The 20,412-nt window shown below is 31.7% G+C and overlaps 1 protein-coding gene across 2 annotated transcripts in view; it reads left to right on the top strand.

Moving 5' to 3' along the window:
• Ache-2 (acetylcholinesterase 2) overlaps positions 1 to 18,522 on the top strand; it is a 121,356-nt gene extending 102,834 nt beyond the window's left edge. For both annotated transcript variants that reach the window (XM_083080285.1, XM_083080286.1), the window contains 2 exons: positions 499 to 656; positions 3,206 to 18,522. In XM_083080285.1, coding sequence (XP_082936411.1) covers positions 499 to 656; positions 3,206 to 3,333 — 286 coding nt within the window. In that variant the 3' untranslated portion in view covers positions 3,334 to 18,522. The remainder of the gene's footprint in view (positions 1 to 498; positions 657 to 3,205) is intronic.
• Positions 18,523 to 20,412: the final 1,890 nt, after the last annotated feature.

Genomic DNA, 20,412 nt, shown 5'->3' with positions numbered 1-20,412 from the left:
AATCTCATAATTAAAATACTTTAATTAATCAAAAATTGGTGCAATTATTAATTATAATATTAGTAAATCTTTGTAAATTTCACAAATAAAATCTGTTCATCATAAGTGTATTTTATATTGATTTAAGGAAATGTGGGACATTATTACACTGTTTTAGCCTATATATAAAATAATAACGCAATCTTTTGCAAATATATATTGTTGGAGATAGCAAACGTGCTTTTTCTATTTACCTCGCGATGAATGTATGTATTTACGCGAGGGAGATCCCGGGCAAACCGTGCTCTTTCTCCATCGGAGACAGATTCCATTCCGTTTGAAGTCGAACGCTTCTCCATCCGACTCACCTTCCACTCTCGTTTCTCCTGATTTTCCATCGTTCGTTTCGCGTTGCCTCTACCACCTCCGCCCTTTTCCGATAGCTGCTGCTCGTTCTCGGGGCATTCGACGATTTGCGAGTGACGTTCAACCATCCTTACCTCTTGAATTATTTTTCAGGATGCCGACACCGGATGAATCCGATTGGCCGCCTTACACCAGGGACCAACCGCGATACTTTATTTTGGACGCGGAGAAAAAGGACTTCGGTCAAGGTCCACGCACGACAGCCTGCGCATTCTGGAACGATTTTCTGCCACGGTTGAGGGGGATTCCCGGTATGTATAACCGAGAGAATGGATCCTTCCACGAAGAATCCCGCGCATAATTCGACACTAATTAGCTCTCGACTCATTGAACGATCTTAACGAGTAATCGTGCACATGGAACTACTCGAACATTTCTGTACGTTGCCTTAAGTCGCAATAGTCCTTGACGAAAGATATGCCCATTATGAAAATACGGAACTTGGTGTTCATCGACGAAACACACTAATCGCACAATCTTTCAATTCTTCTCGCTCCATGAATACATTTTTTGTAATATTATATAAATATGGCTATAATTTATAACGTCTTACACAATCGTCTTCAAGCTTTTGTGATTTATCATAAAATGAAGAGAATTAAATTTTATTTTTTTATCAAAGAGAAAGAGAGAGAAGTCCATAATAAAATTAATTAGCGTCCTACTTAAATTATATTAATTGCAGTATCTTAGCAATCATTAAAAATGTTTTGAAATATATTATTATAAGGGATATCTATAAAGATCCAACTGTATAACTTATGATAAATTAAAGAGATTAATTCTGTAAAAAAGATCCCTGTAAATCTACAAATTTCTCTTTCATTGCGACCTAATATCTAAATTAAAATTAACACATTTATAGTACCGAAGAAAATTGATTAACATGAAAAATCTATTATATGATTTCTCATTTAAAGAAATATCTAGGAACTTTGAAAGAATGATGCGTGGAAAGGAATTATTAATCCACCATAATGTGTTTTTAATAAATCAAATATATATATGATTTCAACTTTTGTCAAAATATTTTTTTCTCAAGTGCCTTCCTAAAGAGATATTGTAGTGGAAACTTTAAAATCGGACACCCTATAGCTTCTTATTCAGATAAAAATAAGAAATTACATCAATAATATATATTTGATTTACATCAAAGCTGAAAAAACACTTTACTGCCGGGGAAATTAATTTTATTTCAACTAAAGTAGAATTTCTTCAAATATTTTATATTATAAAAAATGTATACACACATACACATACAATATGATAATAATTAAATATGATCACATTTGTTAGGTAATAAAGATATGATAGTAGATAATAATAATATTATATTATGTTATACACATTATATTATAATTATGGTATAATTATTATAATATTATAAATTCGATAGGGAAAGACTATTAACATTTTAGCGAAAACAAGATCAAAGCAAATTCGCAAAATTGCCACACTCAAATATTCCGATGCTATATTAGTCACGTAAATATTTTACGTTAGCAATATGTATGACGAAATATGATACTATCAGGTAAATTCAAATTCTCCCTCTCTTTCATCGTCAATAAATATATATTTTGAATTTCCGCGCAATAGTACGTGAGATCGCCCAGAGACATTTTTATGAGAAAATATGTAATTATGATTATGGATAATTATAAAATGTTTTATCGAGTCCTGCTACATTCTTAATTTTAGCATGATAAATAATTCAATTATTCTTCGATCGATGGTTACCTGCTCTTCAATGTATTGGCTACTTCATTGTATCAGCAATTGACATTGTGTTAGAGAGAGAGAAAGAGAGAGAGAGAGAGAGAGGGATTTTGCGCATCGGGACGAATCCAATAGTCGCAGCTCTGGCCAGTTGTTATTGCAAATAATTTTGATGTTTCTGTTTATGTATCCGGAATATATCGGATTAAACAGCAGCGATTGTTTGCGAAACGAAGCAAGCGATTGCACATGTATTCATTTCCAATAGTTTTCCATTGAATGTTGCAACGCGTGATAATGGAAAATCACACATAATTGAAAACTTCCGCTCGCACAATAATGATTGTACTTGCAGAAAATATATTAACTTGACTTAATCATATTACGCGAAATTCGCGATGCTATAAATTATCATCACTTTGTAATAACAAAACTTTCATATTACGCATTACATATTTGTACACTAATATTTCAAATCACAAATCAACATAAATTAATAGTATAGAATTATACATATATAATACATTCATTTTCAATTTTATTTATTATTTTTTTATTATTATTAATTAATAGATATAAAAGTACAATTTTTTTTATTTAGGGAAATGATTTATAAAATAATTTGTCGCGCGCACGCGAAGATATTGCATAATAAAAGTATTCAAATAAATGTTATTTTTGCGGTAAAGAAAAGTTTTTATATAAATAGCTACTATAATTATTATAATATATTATGTTATTTCTTTAAACAACATAATATGTTATTAATTCACTTAAAATGAGTCGAGATTAAATTTTATAAAGGATATTATTTATACGTTTATATTAAACGTTATAACAATATTTCAAGATTAAATATTTTTTATGTGTGTGTCTTCTTGATAATGCAATAGCACAGAATGTTATTCAAGAATGATTCAAGCAAGATTCGAATTTTTACCGAGAAAGAGTCTTTAAGCTCGTCTTATAAATAAAAATCGTAATAAAGCAGGAAACCTTTTTTTTAGCCTTAATATTCGCGATTTATAGACATATTTCATTCCTTATCTTCACTGATTTCGTCATTTTATTCTTTTTTCAGACCCTACGCCCGAGGCGTGCAAAGGCACAATGGCGTCGAGCGTTTTAGCGGGTGCTGGCGTGCTGCGTGGTTCACCAATCTTGTCCATCCTCTTACTTCCGGTGCTGGCGGTACATAGATTCATATAAGTGATTAATCATCCATGTCAACAAACCCTTTACACGGCTGGCAGGTACCCGGCTGGACAGAAACGCTCCACTCTGGCGCCACCGTCCGACAAACAGGTCCTATAACGAGCGTTGTTTACGCTTCAAGGTCGCATTAGCGGTCGTCAACCATTCGTAGATCGATATAAGCCCATCGTAGGACGTACACACGGCTATCGTCCCATCTTAAAGCAGTAGTTCGTTTTCACTGTGTCGTTATGTCACCGGCACTGGTAGCACAGCGCGATGTTTGCGAATGATAATCAAGATGCTCCTAGCAAGAGGCTTCGCGCCGCTTCGAGATAATCGATCGATTCACGCGATCGAAGACGCGCGATCGTCTCACAAAAGATCCATAACGAATAGCCGTCGAATGATCGACGTCAGCAGGATCCGATTCGCACATCTGGATTCTAATGTATCCCACCTTCATCTCGTGCAATCGCGCACATCTATCTGGATTCTAATGCTTTATCTCCGATTCGCTGTCTCTTGCAAAATCCGCTCTCATCGATTCTCATCGATCTCTGGACTTGATCGATCTTATCGTAGATTTGATTGTTAATGCAAGGTACAATTATTGTGACAAAAACTTGCACGAATTTATATCGTGATTTCTCGTGACACGAATACCTTTAATCGATTGCCACAAATTTTAGCGCGGGCAATGGTTGTCGGAGGATGATCGATGCTTGATTGATCACAAAAATGACGATAACAAAACGTAATCGAATTAGGGAATCCTTGATACAGACTCGGAAAAGATTCTTCAATGAAGATTAAATTAAAATGATCGTGAATCATTTTATTCGAAGTTTATTCGTGATGGTTCCTGATCGCTCACTTGATTTGAACTCGAGTTGCGAGAAACCTATGCTATCAGCTGCGAAATATCTTGCGACGTATTTGATCTCTTGGTTTGCGACATCAATCGTCTAGACTAAGTTGTATACGCAAGACCAATTTCAGGATACGAAAGCCAAGGAGAAGAAATGACGAGGACGGTAAATAGCGAACGCTTAACTAAAGAAAGTCGGCGTAGAAGGACGTGAATTATTAACTCCGAACTCATTAAATCGGAGAGCGACCAAGTAACGTCAATTTTTACCGCGTAAATCGCGAAAAAGATGTCCTTAAAAGGATCTTTGAGCATTCATTTTTTGATAAAGAAGCATTAAACCACATGTAAAATGTTCATGTTTGCGAAATTAAATGCACTTATCCCGAATACCAAGATACATTTTGTAATCGAATGATTGCATCGATTGTATCTATATATTTGCCGACGTATTAATAGAATATAATTCTTTAACGATGAAAAAAGATTTGACGTACAATTGAATATTGATGAATGAGCAAATTTGAGATTACTGAGAATATGATACATGATCATTAAGTGTAATTAAAGATTTACAATTAGATAATTTTATTGTACAATACATAATTACAATAGATAATTTATTGTAAAAAAAAAGAATAGAATATTTAGGAAAATTTAGAAATAATTAATTACATCACCAAAAGAACAAAAATACCCACCGGTTTTATTACTATAGGTGTATTCTAATCTTTACATAATTAGAACGACCTCCTTAGAATATTATAAAGCAGAATGGATAATTCCATTTATTAGCAGTTATATTCTAGGACAAGCAGCAGACGGTAAAGCATAAATAAATCATACACCAAATCAGTTTTGAGAATATTATCATAAAAGATAGATTTTTAAAGAGACATAATAAATAATAGCAATCTGTTAATTGTAATTATCATCACAAACTATCGGCGCTAAATTGCCTCTGTGCAATAAATCATTCATTTTATAGTTGACAAAGTCAACGAAGCAAAAAGAAGATTGGTAAGACCGAGAAATAACACTCATCTAAAAGTTATATTTTCATCCAAGTGCTCAACGCGATTTTGCAAGAAATTTAACTTCTGCTCTTCATAATTTATCACGCTATAAGTTGCCGTGAAATGAGCCGAGAGTGGAAGATTAATAAATTCCCATAGCAAACTGCATGAGAAAACTAAGTGAATGAGAAAGAAAGAGAGAACGAGAGACAGAGAGAGAGGATAGCAATGAAAAATCCATTGTTACGAAATTTTCAATTTCCAAGTAATTAAAATAACTTGAAATCCCGTTAGGATAAAATATGTTCTACATTGAAAGTGTGAAATTATCACCCTATTGTTTTCAAGCTTTGTAAGAATTTTCATATTATACAAGGTGTTTCACATAAAGTGTTACAAAACGTTTTCTTCGAAATTTAACATCAAAAAATGTTCTAAAATAATAGTAAAATTTATAGTTTTGAGAGAGAGAAAAAGGTTGATGATCCTGAATTTTAAGATCATTTTTCAAGCTCATGTAAAAGTCAATCTAATTTTTTTAAACAGAAAAGCCCTAATTTTATTATATTGAAAAAATCGATTGTTTATAAAGAAAAATTATCCATCTGTAACAATATAATAAGTTTTAAAATCGAGTACATAATGTTGTACGAATCTTTTAATAATTTTCCAGCAGATACCATCTGGAATTTATTTATTATCCTCAATTGAAACGTAATCAAACGAGACATTCGTTCGTTGCACGAAACGAATGATGCTCACAGCAATATTCTTATCGAAGCGAATTACAATGACATCGTTATTCTCTCGTTTTTCGCGAAGTTCTCTTGAATGCTGTCTCAGCGAAGCGCTCTCTTTCGAGTCTCTCAACGGAATCAAAGATGCTAAAATGAAGTGGACTACGTCGTTTCCGCCAAGCTTTTAAGAGTATCTTTCAGAAGAGACAGATAGAGACTACGTATCTAAGCTGATTTTCAAAGAAAGAAAACGAGAAACAAGCTTGGTGAATTTTTAAAATCTGTTTCCTCGAAGATACATGTTACTTGCTACCAGAGAAATTGAACGATTGCATATCACGTGTATATGTTTTAAAGGAAATTTGAAAATTTCTGTTACTCTCAGGATGTAGATAATGGAATTTGAATGCGAGCCGATGTCCAGTTTTGCGGAAATCCCGGAAGCCTAATTCCGCACATTCATTCGAAGAAATTACGAATGCGTTGTCGACGTTAATATTAAACGCTTATATCGAGGACGTCTAGAGGAAAGTGAGAGGAAGGGCGAGAGGGAGGCCGTGAGGAGATTCGGAATCAATCGTCCGGTTTATTCATTTTATCGCGGGCGAACTTTTATTCAAGATAAAATCACGGAGGAGGTAAGTGGTTCCCGATGCAAATGCGCCTTGAGTTTAAAGGTTACGGGCGTGAGTGAAGTCGCATTAAGGCTCTCGTTTCGTCTCCGTTTAACATTTTATTGAGACGTAACCGCTTCTGGTGGCTTAGCTCTCCCAGTCGGTTGGCAACGATAAGAATATCTGGATAAAAGCGTAAAAGTCGTAAATTTCGACGGAATAATACAAATATCTACAGCTCACACCTCTTTATCATTATGCTCGACGGGAGAAGGCGTAAAATGATTTTATGATTGAATGTAAAGATCGCGTTGTTAACGCTTCTTTGTTGCGATAAACGTCACGCAATCGTGCGGAAAGAAAAATTGGCGAGAATTTAGTTAAGGAGCTCATTATACGATACGCGACAGAGATATATGCAGACGGAATTTTGTTTACGATTAGAGTTAAATTGGCAGTGTGTGTGTATGTGTGTTTTTCGTACGCGTGTGTAATTTCTCAAGCAGTTACTGATCATTTTTTTCGCGAGCTTCTAATGAAAAATATTATATTTTACATCTAAAGTATGAAGAGTTTTAATTTCTCCTCTTTTATTCATGAAAAAAATAAAAATAATTGAATTTTACTTGATAAAATCTTTTTCGAAATTATCTTTATTTTTCATACAAATAATAATTGATTTCATATATTACGTACTTTTTATAGATAAAAATTAATGAGATTCGTTGTGTTTTTCTAATGTGGTAAATATACTTGTTAAGAATTTAATAAACATAAATTTACCACATTTAATATTTAAAAATGATGAATAAATATATTTCTTTTTCTGACGAGAATCTAATTTTAATGACTTGTAAGTCTTATTTACGTTACTTTCTATAAAAAATTTTTTTATAATTTAATAAACATATTCACGTATCTTAAAATAAAATATCTTTATGATGTAAAATAATAATAGAGAATATTTTACATTATTTGTCATAGTTAATCATATAATTATGCAACATGAATCTCAATTTAGATTTTATCTGCATTCAATCTAAATTTTTCAGCATTTTAACCTTTTTAAAATTAATGATTAAGATATATTGAAAATATTTATGACTGGCTAAAAGAAAAATGGAAATATTGACTTTCGCTATTTACACACATATATGTCATTGTAATATATTAAATGGAGTCGGCAACAGATAGTGTCTTGAAGTTATAATCATATATTTAACATTTTTAACATCGATGATACCAATCAATAATTTGCATGATTTTTTAAAATTAATAACTTATGTATTTCATCGCGTGATTTCTCCTGATAAAATCATAAATGCACGATATGTAATATACGAACAGTAATTAATGTAGTATAATAAAATCCGCAGGCAATAAAATAGTCGGAGAGCTCAAAGTATTACTAAATTAATCAAATAATAAAAGCAAAATCAATTTACTTACATCGATTTGACGAATTTAAATGAAATGATAAAAAACGATAAAGAAATTGAAATGGTGGTCGAAATAAAATGAAATTGGAAATCGAAAAAATGATAAAAATAATTGATAAATTTAATGCCTATATAATCTATATAAATCTAATCAACTTTGCTTTATTTATAAACAAAGATATAAGAAGTTTGTCCCGTTAGAAATTCTTCAAATAGAGATCGAGCATTCGCGAGATCTACGAGAATAAACGAGATTATCTCGTGAGGGCGGAAGCAAAGGAGGCAGATCAGTTTGCGAAATATTATGCAGCATTTATTACATTTTCACGAGGTTTCACACTTGAATATTTGAACCGCGGGAATACATAAACAGGAGGGAACTCGGGAAATGTCGACGTCGAATCGTTACGAAGACGAGCTATAATAATAAAAAGGAACCAGAATTTTTCTGCTGGTCGAAATCAGACGTTATTAGAGTCACGCGATAGCGAGAACGAACGATAGCGAGAGCGATACGTGCAAAATGGAGGCAAAAAAATCTAGAAATATACACACACGTACACGCATAATTGATAAGCGAAAGAAATGTATGTACATATATATATGTACGCGTATATGTATATGTATATAAAAATGCAAATATAATTATACACTATATTGTATCCAGATGACGTGTGACGTCGCGCACGAGACAAGGTCTAGCTGTAGGCTTAAGTGTTAAGGCACCGTACAATTTAAAAAAACTGCAAAACTCGCTGCGGGACCGTAGGTCGCGGCAGCGATCTCAGCTTTATCTAAGAATCAATGCGAGAGAAGAAATGTGTGATAAACGGTCTCTTGTTTTCGCGATGTAATCGAAAAAAAAAAAAAAAAGGTTCTATTCTAGATCAACTCGAGCTCTCTCGGATCTGTCTCTATTTTCGCGTTCGTCGACTTTCAAATCTGACTTTCGATCACACATTAATGTCATTTGATTCCTGATTAGTTATAGGTACAAGATGATCCGCGCTAAAACACAGCTGTTCATTCGTTTATTCCAATATCTTACACACACACACACACGCACACACACACGAATACACCCGCGCGCGCGCGCGCACAATATTCTTTAGATAAAAATTATAAATTTTCAAAAAAGTAGATTATATTTTCCAAGTAGAGTGAGATAGAAATGTATATTTGTGGGCGCGATATTATAATTGAAGACTAGGTTGTAAGAACAGTCTCTGAAAGCTAGTATAATAGATTTACTCGTGATTTAAACGCGTATATGAATACATATGCCGCATGTACAGGGTGTTCTATATGAATCAATATAGTAAAGTACGGTTGTTGTAGAAGCGAAGAATTAAGAAGCTGAAAAAAAGATTACACACACAAGAATATCGTCGTACATCGTAAGCTCATACATTGAAGCCAGTTTCGTATTGATCCGGTTTTATGCGAGCTTGTGGATTCTCTCGCAAGTTTACGGACAGTCGATTTCGAACGTGGCATTTTCGACAAAATCACACCGATTCTTCGGACGAGATCGCACGAGTCAAGTGAACTCTGAGATATTTCAGCAATTATGCTCGCGCGACTTAATTCGGTGTACATTGTCAAAATTATGCGGTGCGAATGAGAGAATTTAATCGGGCGTGTATCAGGGGAATTTTAGGAGGGAAATTTCATCTCGAGAGAGCTTTTGGCGCTGACGTCACTAGAAATTGCAGTCAGCCTTGTCAGCTCACGCGCCTCTGCAATCAGACTCGAACACCATGTGTATGCGATACACGCTGAGCGGTTCTGTATACGAACGAATTGAATTTCTCCCTCTTTCCTCTTTGATCTAAAATTGATATCTCTTGTACAGATGCTCGAGCGGAAGGACGTTACTGGGGGGGACAGGTATTTGCGACTCTTTCGAAAGTCTTTTCTTCGAAACTTGTTTCTGGAAATCTTGTTATTTTTATATATTTCTAAAATTATTCAAATCATTATGCGGATTTTATTTATTTATTTATAGGTTTATTATGTATGATATAAAATGAGTCAGAAGATATATACGCCACATAATTCCAAGTTTACATTATTTAGGAATATACCCTCTATAACATTGTACGTCAAAAGGGTAATGATCCGTGATGTAAATATCAAGATTTCATCAACTAGTGGATTTATTCACTATAAGATTTATTCGCTAGAAAGCTAGTTATTCACAAGCGATTTTACGTTTTGTTTTATTCTCCTATTAATTAATATTTATTATTAATTTCATTTAGCGTGCTTTTCATAAGGTTAACAATATTTCGAAAGTTTTAATTAAATTCATATACATAAAAGGAAAGAGTAATAATTTCTAGCAGTAATGTTTTTATTCGATCATTTATTCGTGCATATATGTCCTTTTTTGGTCTTGTTTTATTTTCCCTAGTACATTGAAATATGTGTCGTGTCTTATACCATTTATAGCTAATCGTTGTTTATTGCCCCATTTTAGTGAAAATAGTCTAGCGTTTTTATATTCAATAAATCATCTGTTTATTTCTTCAAAGTTTTCAATATTTTACTTTTACAGAGAAAAAACGAAAAAAGCTAGTAGATTATTGTTGCGAAAAATCAAATGAAAAAAAAAATAAACATTTCAGACCCCCTCAAAGATCTAGCTAATCCAAATCTAGCTAATCAATTTTATCAAAAATAAATTTTGCAAAGTATATTTACTATTATCTCCATTGACAGAAAGAATTAAGCATAAAATATGTATTTTCTGGAGGCTTGCCCCGGCCCTATCTTAGGGTCCAGCCGCCACTGCTATTTGATACAGTGGGGATTTTAGTATATACTAAAGGGATCTTGGGGGATGTGATCACTCTACGGCGTTGTGCTCGTCGGTGCCGTTTCATACGGAAGGCCAGTCGGAAGCCAGCATGCACGCGAATACCTCCACCGGCACTTATTTGGTCAGCGAGCGACCTTTCAGGGATCCTCCGTAGCAATCGGCATTGCATCCATCGAGTGAGATACCAACATCGCTCTGGAGTCGCATATCACTGTGTTAAAAAGCAGCATTAGGTGTGAGGTCTGGATAGCTCAGTGGTCTGGAGCAATTGCCCGGAAAGCGAAAGACTCGGTTTCGATTTCCGATCCAGCCACTTGCGCCTCACATATTTTTCTAGTTTGCGAATATTGTTTTCTAGCAATTATTCGTTAGGCTGAAAAGTGTGTGAATGCTCTCTCCACAGGATATGCGTCAATGCTGTTGCCACGGATTCTGTCGCTCGTTGATCAAATGGGCGTAAAGACACGTCCGACTTCTTCCCACATACATCCCTATCTTTCTCTGGAATTTAAATGATACATTAACATAAATTGAATATTGATACTAATTTCATCTTTCCAATATGTCTTGTGACATATTGGAAAAATGAAATTAGTATCAATATTTAATTTATATTAATGTATCATTTAAATTACAGTTATTAGTATCAATATTCAATTTAATATGCCATTTGATTAAGTACATTTATTCCCATTAGCTTGTTATCTGCAATGGATTTATGTTCGATTTTTACCACCAATTTCTAATTTTACATTGTATTAATTTCAAAAAATTTTTGGTTTAAAAATATCTGTCTGATTTTCTCGCGAGATATAATTAACTTATTATTGCATTTACTGTAATTTCATGCGCGAGCATCTCTCACAGAACGCAAATATTGGAAATATTTCAGAGTTGACACATTGATGAGCGTTTTCTATGCATGATTGCCCGACTGACGATAGTTGGCGGCAATGATAGAGTTATTAAACGGGCATCTCGATGATATAATAAAAATCTTGGCCCTGTTTCGAAGAATAAAACCTATGGGAAATACGAAATCTTCCATTTACATATCATCTACATCTAGAAAGAGATAAATATATGTATGTGTGAACGTATAAATGTGTGAACGTGCGTGTTTCATATATCAATGTTATAATTATAGAATATATTATTTGTTATCCAATCGAAATTGGCCGTTAACTAGCGTTGATCTACGGATCATTGAGTGAAAAAGAAAAAGAAAAATGATAGAAGAGAAGAAAGGAAAATGGGAGGGGATTAATTTCGTATTTTAATTTAATTAAACAAGAAGGACAAAACTATTTTCTACAGATCAATCATCGGCTCTAATGTCAATCGGCTTAAAAGAGATAGCACCTTGTCATATCGATTGCAGCATTGCATGTCAGAAGCATGACGGAAATACATGGTATCTCTCGACAGTGAAATGAGAATATAAATATATGCGTATACTCGCGATAAGTCTATACAGCGTGTCCCAAAAGTTAAGCACTATTTTTAAATATATATTTCCTATTTATATTAAAAATGATAGAATATTTATAAATATATCAAATACAAAATTTAATATTGAATTATTTCGGCAAAATAAGTTTGAAAAAATTAACAAAATCTCTTTAAGTTAATTTTAAATTTACTTTGTTTTTAAACAAAAATATTTCACTCAGCTTAATCATTAAAAATGTTAATATTGAAAATTCATAGCATATCATTACTTCCATTCTAACATAATAAGTTTCACTGAGAAAAAAATCATTCATCCGTTTCAATTTCGTCAAGAAATTCCGAATTTCTTTTTCGGCTGAAATAAACTGAACTGAAATAAAAGATGCTGGGTGATAAAGGAAAACACATCACACAGAAGCAATATGTGGTAGCATGTATGTATTACTCTAAAGAATATTTTATAAAAAATGTAAAAATGTTTTCTTTTTGCTTATTTGAAATCAGAAATGTTATCCGAATAGCAGATACTGCAACTTTATGCATGTAAAATCTTTTTCATAAAAGCATAATCTTTTAATATAATATGATACTTTAAATATTTTTATTACGCACCATTTACCGCGTCCAGGCTCTAATTGGTCTTTCCTTTTTACTATTAGATTGATATCACTTGAGCCTTGTTTAAATTAATTTTTAACATTTTAATATTTTTAAATCAAATCTGCGCTGTGTTAATTGCGTGATTAACACTCGTGCTTCTTTTATGAGATTCACAAATTCACTTTTTCTTGCTGAAAAAAAAAAATAAGAATAGAGCAATTATTCCAATCATTTTACGAATATCATATAATAAATGCGGATTAAAATCATTTAAGAAAGAATTTTTCGTGGCAAGAAATGTTTTTATCGTTTTCTCTCGTAAACGAATTCTTTTTTTCAGCGCGAGAAAAGCTGAAGCAAGTCGGTTCATATACGCATTTTTTTGCATCATTTGTTTTCTTATATATATTAAAAATTATTTACATACCGAACGTAGATACAGGATTTTGTAAGAATTTTTTTTTATAAACTGCTTGCAGATTAACATTTAATGCCTTGCTATTAGATATGAAAGAAATAGTTTAACGATTTTCACATAAGCTTAATTAGAATTTGCATGTAATTTTTTCATATTTTTCCATATTTTGTCACCTTTTAGATAGTACAGTTTTACCTCATTATTTTAAGAAGATAATTGCATTAGATATTCCCTCTTCGTTCGGTAATATATTCATACTAAAATGCAGACATATTACTTTTATTCAGCAGTAAAATCAGGTAATCTTTTTTATACGTTAGCATCCATTCTTTACAACCAGATTTTTTACAATTGGATTTACGATGAAAGAAGATGGTATCTATAAACAGCAGGTACCCAAACCACAATGGGAGACTACGAAAAAAGATGCAAGAAAAAAGACAGAGGCATTTCCGAGGTTATATTATTCTGAAATGTCATAAGATATTTCTTGAAAATGTTAAATGCTGTACAAAATCTAGAATCACTGTAATATTCAAATCGAAAAAAATAAGATGTTATTCCAAAAATTTATTATTCAGTTATCATCATTTTGCAGTTATGTGTAACTATATCTTCTTTTATATTTATTAATAAATTTTCGAGATTTTTTAAAATTCTGTTAAATTGAAATTTTTTATCTTTCTTTCTAACATTTCGCAAAAATACATTTTTATTAGTTTGTCTTGTGGCATTCTTATTCTTGCGCATCAACAAAGATATATTTTTTATATTACTTTACTATTTTTATAAAAAAATGTGCATACTGCAAATGTATGTGTTTCTGATATTTAATGATATAAATGAATTAAATAATCGAAAATCAGCTTCACAATTATGTAATGAATAAAATAAAAGGTTGTACTGTTATTAGTTAAAAATCTAATAATAGGATGAAATAAAATAAATCTGACAATCATGTAGAAAATTTGCAAATTACTACATACGTATTTGATTACAGTGCACACTGGCTATATTTATTATTATTTTAACTTCTTAATCCACGTATAATAATAATTCTTATTTCCTAAAAAAAGAACAGTCGCTTGCAATATTTATAATTTCCTTAGCTCTGCAATTTTTGTCTTTCTTAAGAAACGATTTGTTTTTTATGAATAACGGATATGAATCGTTCTCGATTCATGGCGCGACTAGAGCCACAGAAGAACGAGAAATCTCTGAGATCCCTCCGCTTTACATAGTCGAGAATCGAGTATGTAAAGCGTACGAGACGACGAAAGTCGCTTCTAGCAATAGTCGCTGTCGCGGGATCGATAATCGACCGGATCGCGGCCATATCTAACGTTCGACAATTTTTCAAAATTTGCCGAGTACCTTAATGCTCATGAAAGGGCGAGTTACGAGCAATTTGCGCGTGGCCATTAAATCGTTCCCTTGAAATCCGGTGATGGATCACAAAGGCGTGACCTCGTTTCCCCTCCGATGGCACTGTCGGGAGCAGTACCAGGTGCTCTTGCACAACTTCGTCATTCTGACGAGCAATCTGCCGTCGCGCGTTCTTGCATCAACGAGCGATGTGACTAACATAAAGGACATAACTGAGCGAGTTTAATTGCACCGACGTATCTAATAGAAATTGCATGGGGATCTCCGACATTTGGAGCGACGATGCATTTTTTTCTTTTACATACACTCTTTGAATAACGAGCCGCCCACGCTTGTCAGCATTTTTTCGTCGAAAAATTGCCGTGATAATGAGCCCTCGCGTAAATCGAGGCCACAATATGATACAAGAGACGGAATATAAAATAGACGAAAGGAGTAAACAGTTGTGTGTACAATGAAGAGAGGGGTATCTTTCTGATTTATAGATCTAACCACGAGAAATTACACGATATTTTTTCTCGGCTGTGGATTCTGCGGCTAATGCATGATCGATTATAATTAGGAGGATAAAGAAATTCTCGTAAATTATGCAACTCCGAAAGCGCAAAATCAACAATAAACTTTATTCTACGCTTTGTTCAAAGATCGATTCTGCTTTAACAAAATTTTTAATGTATAAATTAAATTTGTAAATATTCATTCAGAGTTTGAATATTTATCAAATTGTGGACTTTTATTAAATTATTAAAGGGAAATACACGAACAGGAAAATACATAAAGTATTTTCGTAGGAATTCGCGATAAGCGTGGAATATTGTGAATAAAATACAAATAAGATGTGCAAGATCATATTCGCAAAATGCGAAGATAGAAGGATAAAAACGAAGAAATATATATTTGTGTTTTAAAGAGATAAATATATTTGTGTTTTAAAGAGAGAGAGAAAAAAATAAAAGCAAAGAGCATAAAGGGCAAGATAATATTAAAATAGGGCCTACAGGCTTTAGCGTTCCATGCGCCCATCTCGTAAATGATTAGCATGCCCTCATACATATCATTAGATAGTCTCTTATTCATCGAAGCGTCCAGTGAAAATAAGTTTAGGATTAGTGCCTCGAGAGACGATGCGTTCATAATGATCGGCTACGCAGGGTGACACGAGCAAGAATGTTATGCTTTGTCGCTAGATATCACTTTTATATATGCATCGTATTACGAGTAATATGTCATTTCGTTGCCGGCAACAACGCGAGTAAAAATGAAAGAAATGTAATACAAGTTATTCTTAAATTTTTCTGATTTATAAATTTCGAAAGATTGACTTATGTTTCTCGATAATACTATACGAGAGTTTATCTATACATATATGTATGCTACGTTAATCATACAAGTCATCTGCGAATTTACATGGATAATGTTACGATGCGAGATAATGTCAAATAAAAACGTAGCAGATATATAGATATAACACTCTCTGATGCATTGTTGTTTGGAATATTATTAATAATATTGACTGGAAAATTTTCCAAAATATTGCTTGCAATAAAGAGACATTTAAAAAAAAAATATCCAAATTTGAGAGTTCGTTTTTGCGAAGAAAAATGAGCTATTTTGCATGTTCTATTTAAGCGACAAAATAATCCCTTCATTTGTGTCATCCTGTAGAACAGAGGTGTACAACACACGCATGATTTATTACCGTTTTCTTGTTAATTTTTTTACCAAATTTGATTTATTTACGTAGAACAGTATGTATATACAATTATAAGAATTATTGGCTATTTTTTAATATATTATATTATATATTATATGTGTAATATTAAGAGAATGTACAAGATGGGGCGAGAGAATGTACAGAGAGGTAAAGTATTGAATTACTCTTCTTAAATATTTTAACGGAAAATGTTTTGCATAAAAGGAATATCAGATGACATACCCTTGAATTCTTCAAAGTCGCATCAAGAGTATCTTAAATTTTTTAAATTAATATTTCCATTTTTATTACATGGTTTTTTAGCTGACATTGTAATGTTTTCAAAATAATCCCTTTTCATTAAGAACTTCCTGAATTATTCCTAAACCGTAGAAATTACAGTACCCGCTGACATTCACGTTATTCAAAATATTGATACAAGTGCTGCATGAACAGCTTTATACTCTTGTACGTGTGATATTTTATTACTAAAAATATCTTTGGTCTGAAAAGAAAATATATAATATAATAAAAAATTTCACTTGTTCAATTTTGGCATAATTATGTTTCAAGTTTTGATGCAAAATATTTTTCTACAAAGCTTGAATATATTTATATTTCTCCAGTTTAAAAAAAAGTGCAGTTATTTACACACATATGCATTCTCTTAATATAATGTAAGATTATATAGTGGAATAAAAGGTGCGCGCTATCTAGAATTCTTCTATTTTAACATATTGTTTTAAAATGACAATTATTTTTCTCACCAAGCTCGCAGTTATTAAAATCTGTGAATAAATTGTTTTATTAGCCTGATTATCCGATTGCATGAACAATTTACTTGCGAAAACATAATAAAAAGTTTATGTCGCACGATTGATTTTTACTTAAATAGAACGTTGCTGGTTTTAATATTTCGTGTTTTGCACCTCTGCTGCAAATAGATTGTTCCTACTCAAGCCGAGAGCCCCGAAAGGTCGCGTAGTTCTATGCGATATATAGAAACTTTAACTGTTCTGTATTTTTGTGTGAGATTTAACTGAAATGTGAGTCGCTTCTGTGTCCAAAGTAATTCAAACGACATACCTATATATCGAACATTCTCACGAGAGAAAGAGATAGCTAGACGAAAGGAAGAGTCAAATACATTGAATGCACCTCGTATGCATCAAGTGCATTCGCATTTTACGCTTTATGCGATGCACAATTTGATATTCGAATAATTGATATTATATTATATATATTTAATTTGTTGAATTATTTAAAAGGACACGCTAATGAAAGTAAAACTATGTAACCGGAAAAACAGTATAAAAATTTATTGTGTTTTTAGGTGTAATTTATTACTTCTATTTTATTTTTTTAGAAATTTCTTATAAATTATTACCTCAAATATTTTCAAGTATTTTGTGTACCAATCGAAATCGAATATGGTGGATATTATAGTCAAATCTCAAATCCTTCTACCCGTTTTCTCAATATATACTTTGTCCTTCATCTAATAATTCTTGAATATATTTTGTGGATCATGATTATATCAATAAAATTATAATTTAGCCCTATACGAAAATAAAAATTGCGCTAATTAAACATTGGCTTGATCATTTCATAAAAATAAAATTAAAAACATTAGACTTCAAGCGATTTCTATGTACGTGTGTGTAATACCATAAGTTTATTCAATTAATTACCGTTACTTTTATACACTCTCTATTAGAAATTCCGTTATTAATGCGAAGCATTAATAAGATTTCGGCGTCGTTAGTTTACCGTTAATAGCGATCGAATTAATGTATAGTATAAATACAATTTTAATATATCAAGAAAAATGCTATTAATTTAAAATAATGATAGATATAAAATTCTTGTATAGACTATCGACAGAAGCAACAAAAATAGGATAACGAATAAAAATACAATAAAAAATAATTAAAATATTTAGTTCCTGTATTAGCGACGTCTATAATATTTCATATCGTTTGCTTATCTTCTATTTTAGCATACAGTCCTCGATTTTGTGCATTTAAAAAAAGATTAGAGGATTTAAGTTCTATTCAATCGAAAGATTATTTTATATATGTTTAGTTATAAGTGAGAATTGCGCATCAATCGTAAATAATGGCGTGTTAAAATAAAAGTGCGATCTGTTAATAATCGTTCTCGTGTTCCTTTATTTCGTTGTACAAAAAAAAACGATCCATCAATAGTAGCTCGTTATTTTCTACCCACTCTTCCTGCTTCTGAATGCCACTTGTAGTTCGCATGCCCACTTGTTGAAAAACGCCGATCACAGAACGAAAAATGTGTAAAAAAAAACTTGTTTCCAATTTTATGAAGATAAATTAACAATCAAAGAATTAGTATTTTTTTAATAAAAAAACGCGAATTGCTTGCTAAAATTTGTTAGTGAATGTAACACGATAGAATGTATACAATTTCTACTTGTAAAAATTTCAAAGACGAAAAAATTGCAAATATAATTAATATATAATATATGCAGGTATAAGCATGCATGTTTTACTTGTACCATCAAATTAAGAATTAGAGTCATTTATATGTAAAATTTTATAATAAAGAATTTCATTTATTTATAAACAATATTTTAAAAAGAGTTTAAGAGGGAAACAAAAATGCCTATTAAATAAAGAAAAACAATTGTTGAGATAAAGATATAAAATATATATTCTCTCCAAGTTTTCTCCTTTTCATTGATAAATTTTCACATTAGTGTGTCCCCACCTAATGATCTCAACCTTTGATGTAGATTGTAAAGTTCCTGAAAGGAATAATTTTCCAAAGGTTTTTGTTAAAATATTATTATTAAATAATAGTTTATGGAAATCAAGATTCGAATGTAAATTGAGAATAAAAATTTAATATTTATATAAGTGAATAATAATCATTCATGTTTGTGAAATAAACAGATTTTTTGTTCAAAAATATATTAAAGCTCTAGAGGAATTCTATAATTTTATAAAAATTTAAAACAGCATTTCTTTATTAATCTAAAGTATGAAAAGAAAATCTTACATTGATTTGCAACTTTTCAAAGTGAAATCCATTGCTCGATACATTTTTGGTGAAAAAGTTGGTCTACAATTGTACGGTTTCACATGGGTTTACAACTTTTTGAGTGAAATAAGGTAACTTTACATTACAGCCTGACGCTTTCAGTTCAAAAGTATACAGTATACAAAAAAAATGGCTTTCACTAGATGAAACTTTGCTTTGCGCGGAAAATTGCACACCCATGTGAAAGCCGTATAATTACATAGTTTAAGAAAAAATATCTTCTTTTTTAATTCAAAAGTAAGATTAAGCACTTTCTGTTTTTTTTTTTTTTTTTTTTTTATGCTGATGACAATTTTGATTTCCAAATTGTTCCGTCATGTCACAATTTGAAGAAATGTGCAGTTAAAGTTAGAAGGAATAACTATTTCAATATGTTTTGAGTTGGAGAAGTTTTATTGCAATTATAAAATTTAGGTTTCAGTCTTCAAAAGAAATTGAAGTGAAAAACATATCACAAATTTGATCTTGCATTTTTGAATGCTAATATATTTCAAAATTGCCTTTTAACGGCGCTCGCGTAGAATTTTTGTAGGATTGTTTACGTTGTGCGCAAAAAAATTTCGATAAAATCGAACATATGCGAAGTGCTTTTTATTAAGTCAGATCTTTTTAGCAGTGCCACATAATAAATACGTGCAACAAGTGATACATGCAATACTGCTATTGGAATATAATCAAAGAAGTACAAAGACGTTGATGATGATGAATGCATGATATTTAATGCATATATGATTTTGTGTGCCGAAAAGTAATTTATTAATAATTGATCGAATCTATCAACACATACATCTTATGCATCTTTTTAAATAATAAAAATATAATTACATATATATCACACAAAAATTTTATTATACATTTTCATCAGAAATCACCTTCTTTTCAGTTGTACTATTTCTCGACACATTTTATATATCAGTTCGTAGAAAATTTATGTTGATTTTGTATTTTTTTCTAATAAAAATGTATAATAAT

This window comes from Camponotus vicinus, unplaced genomic scaffold, assembly GCF_025532165.1.
Source record: "Camponotus vicinus isolate PSW18456_S1 unplaced genomic scaffold, iyCamVici1.0 SCAF_10, whole genome shotgun sequence".
NCBI classification, from domain to species: domain Eukaryota; kingdom Metazoa; phylum Arthropoda; class Insecta; order Hymenoptera; family Formicidae; genus Camponotus; species Camponotus vicinus.
The sequence above is the reverse complement of the archived record's forward strand: the minus strand, read 5'-3'. Positions and strand labels throughout refer to the sequence as shown.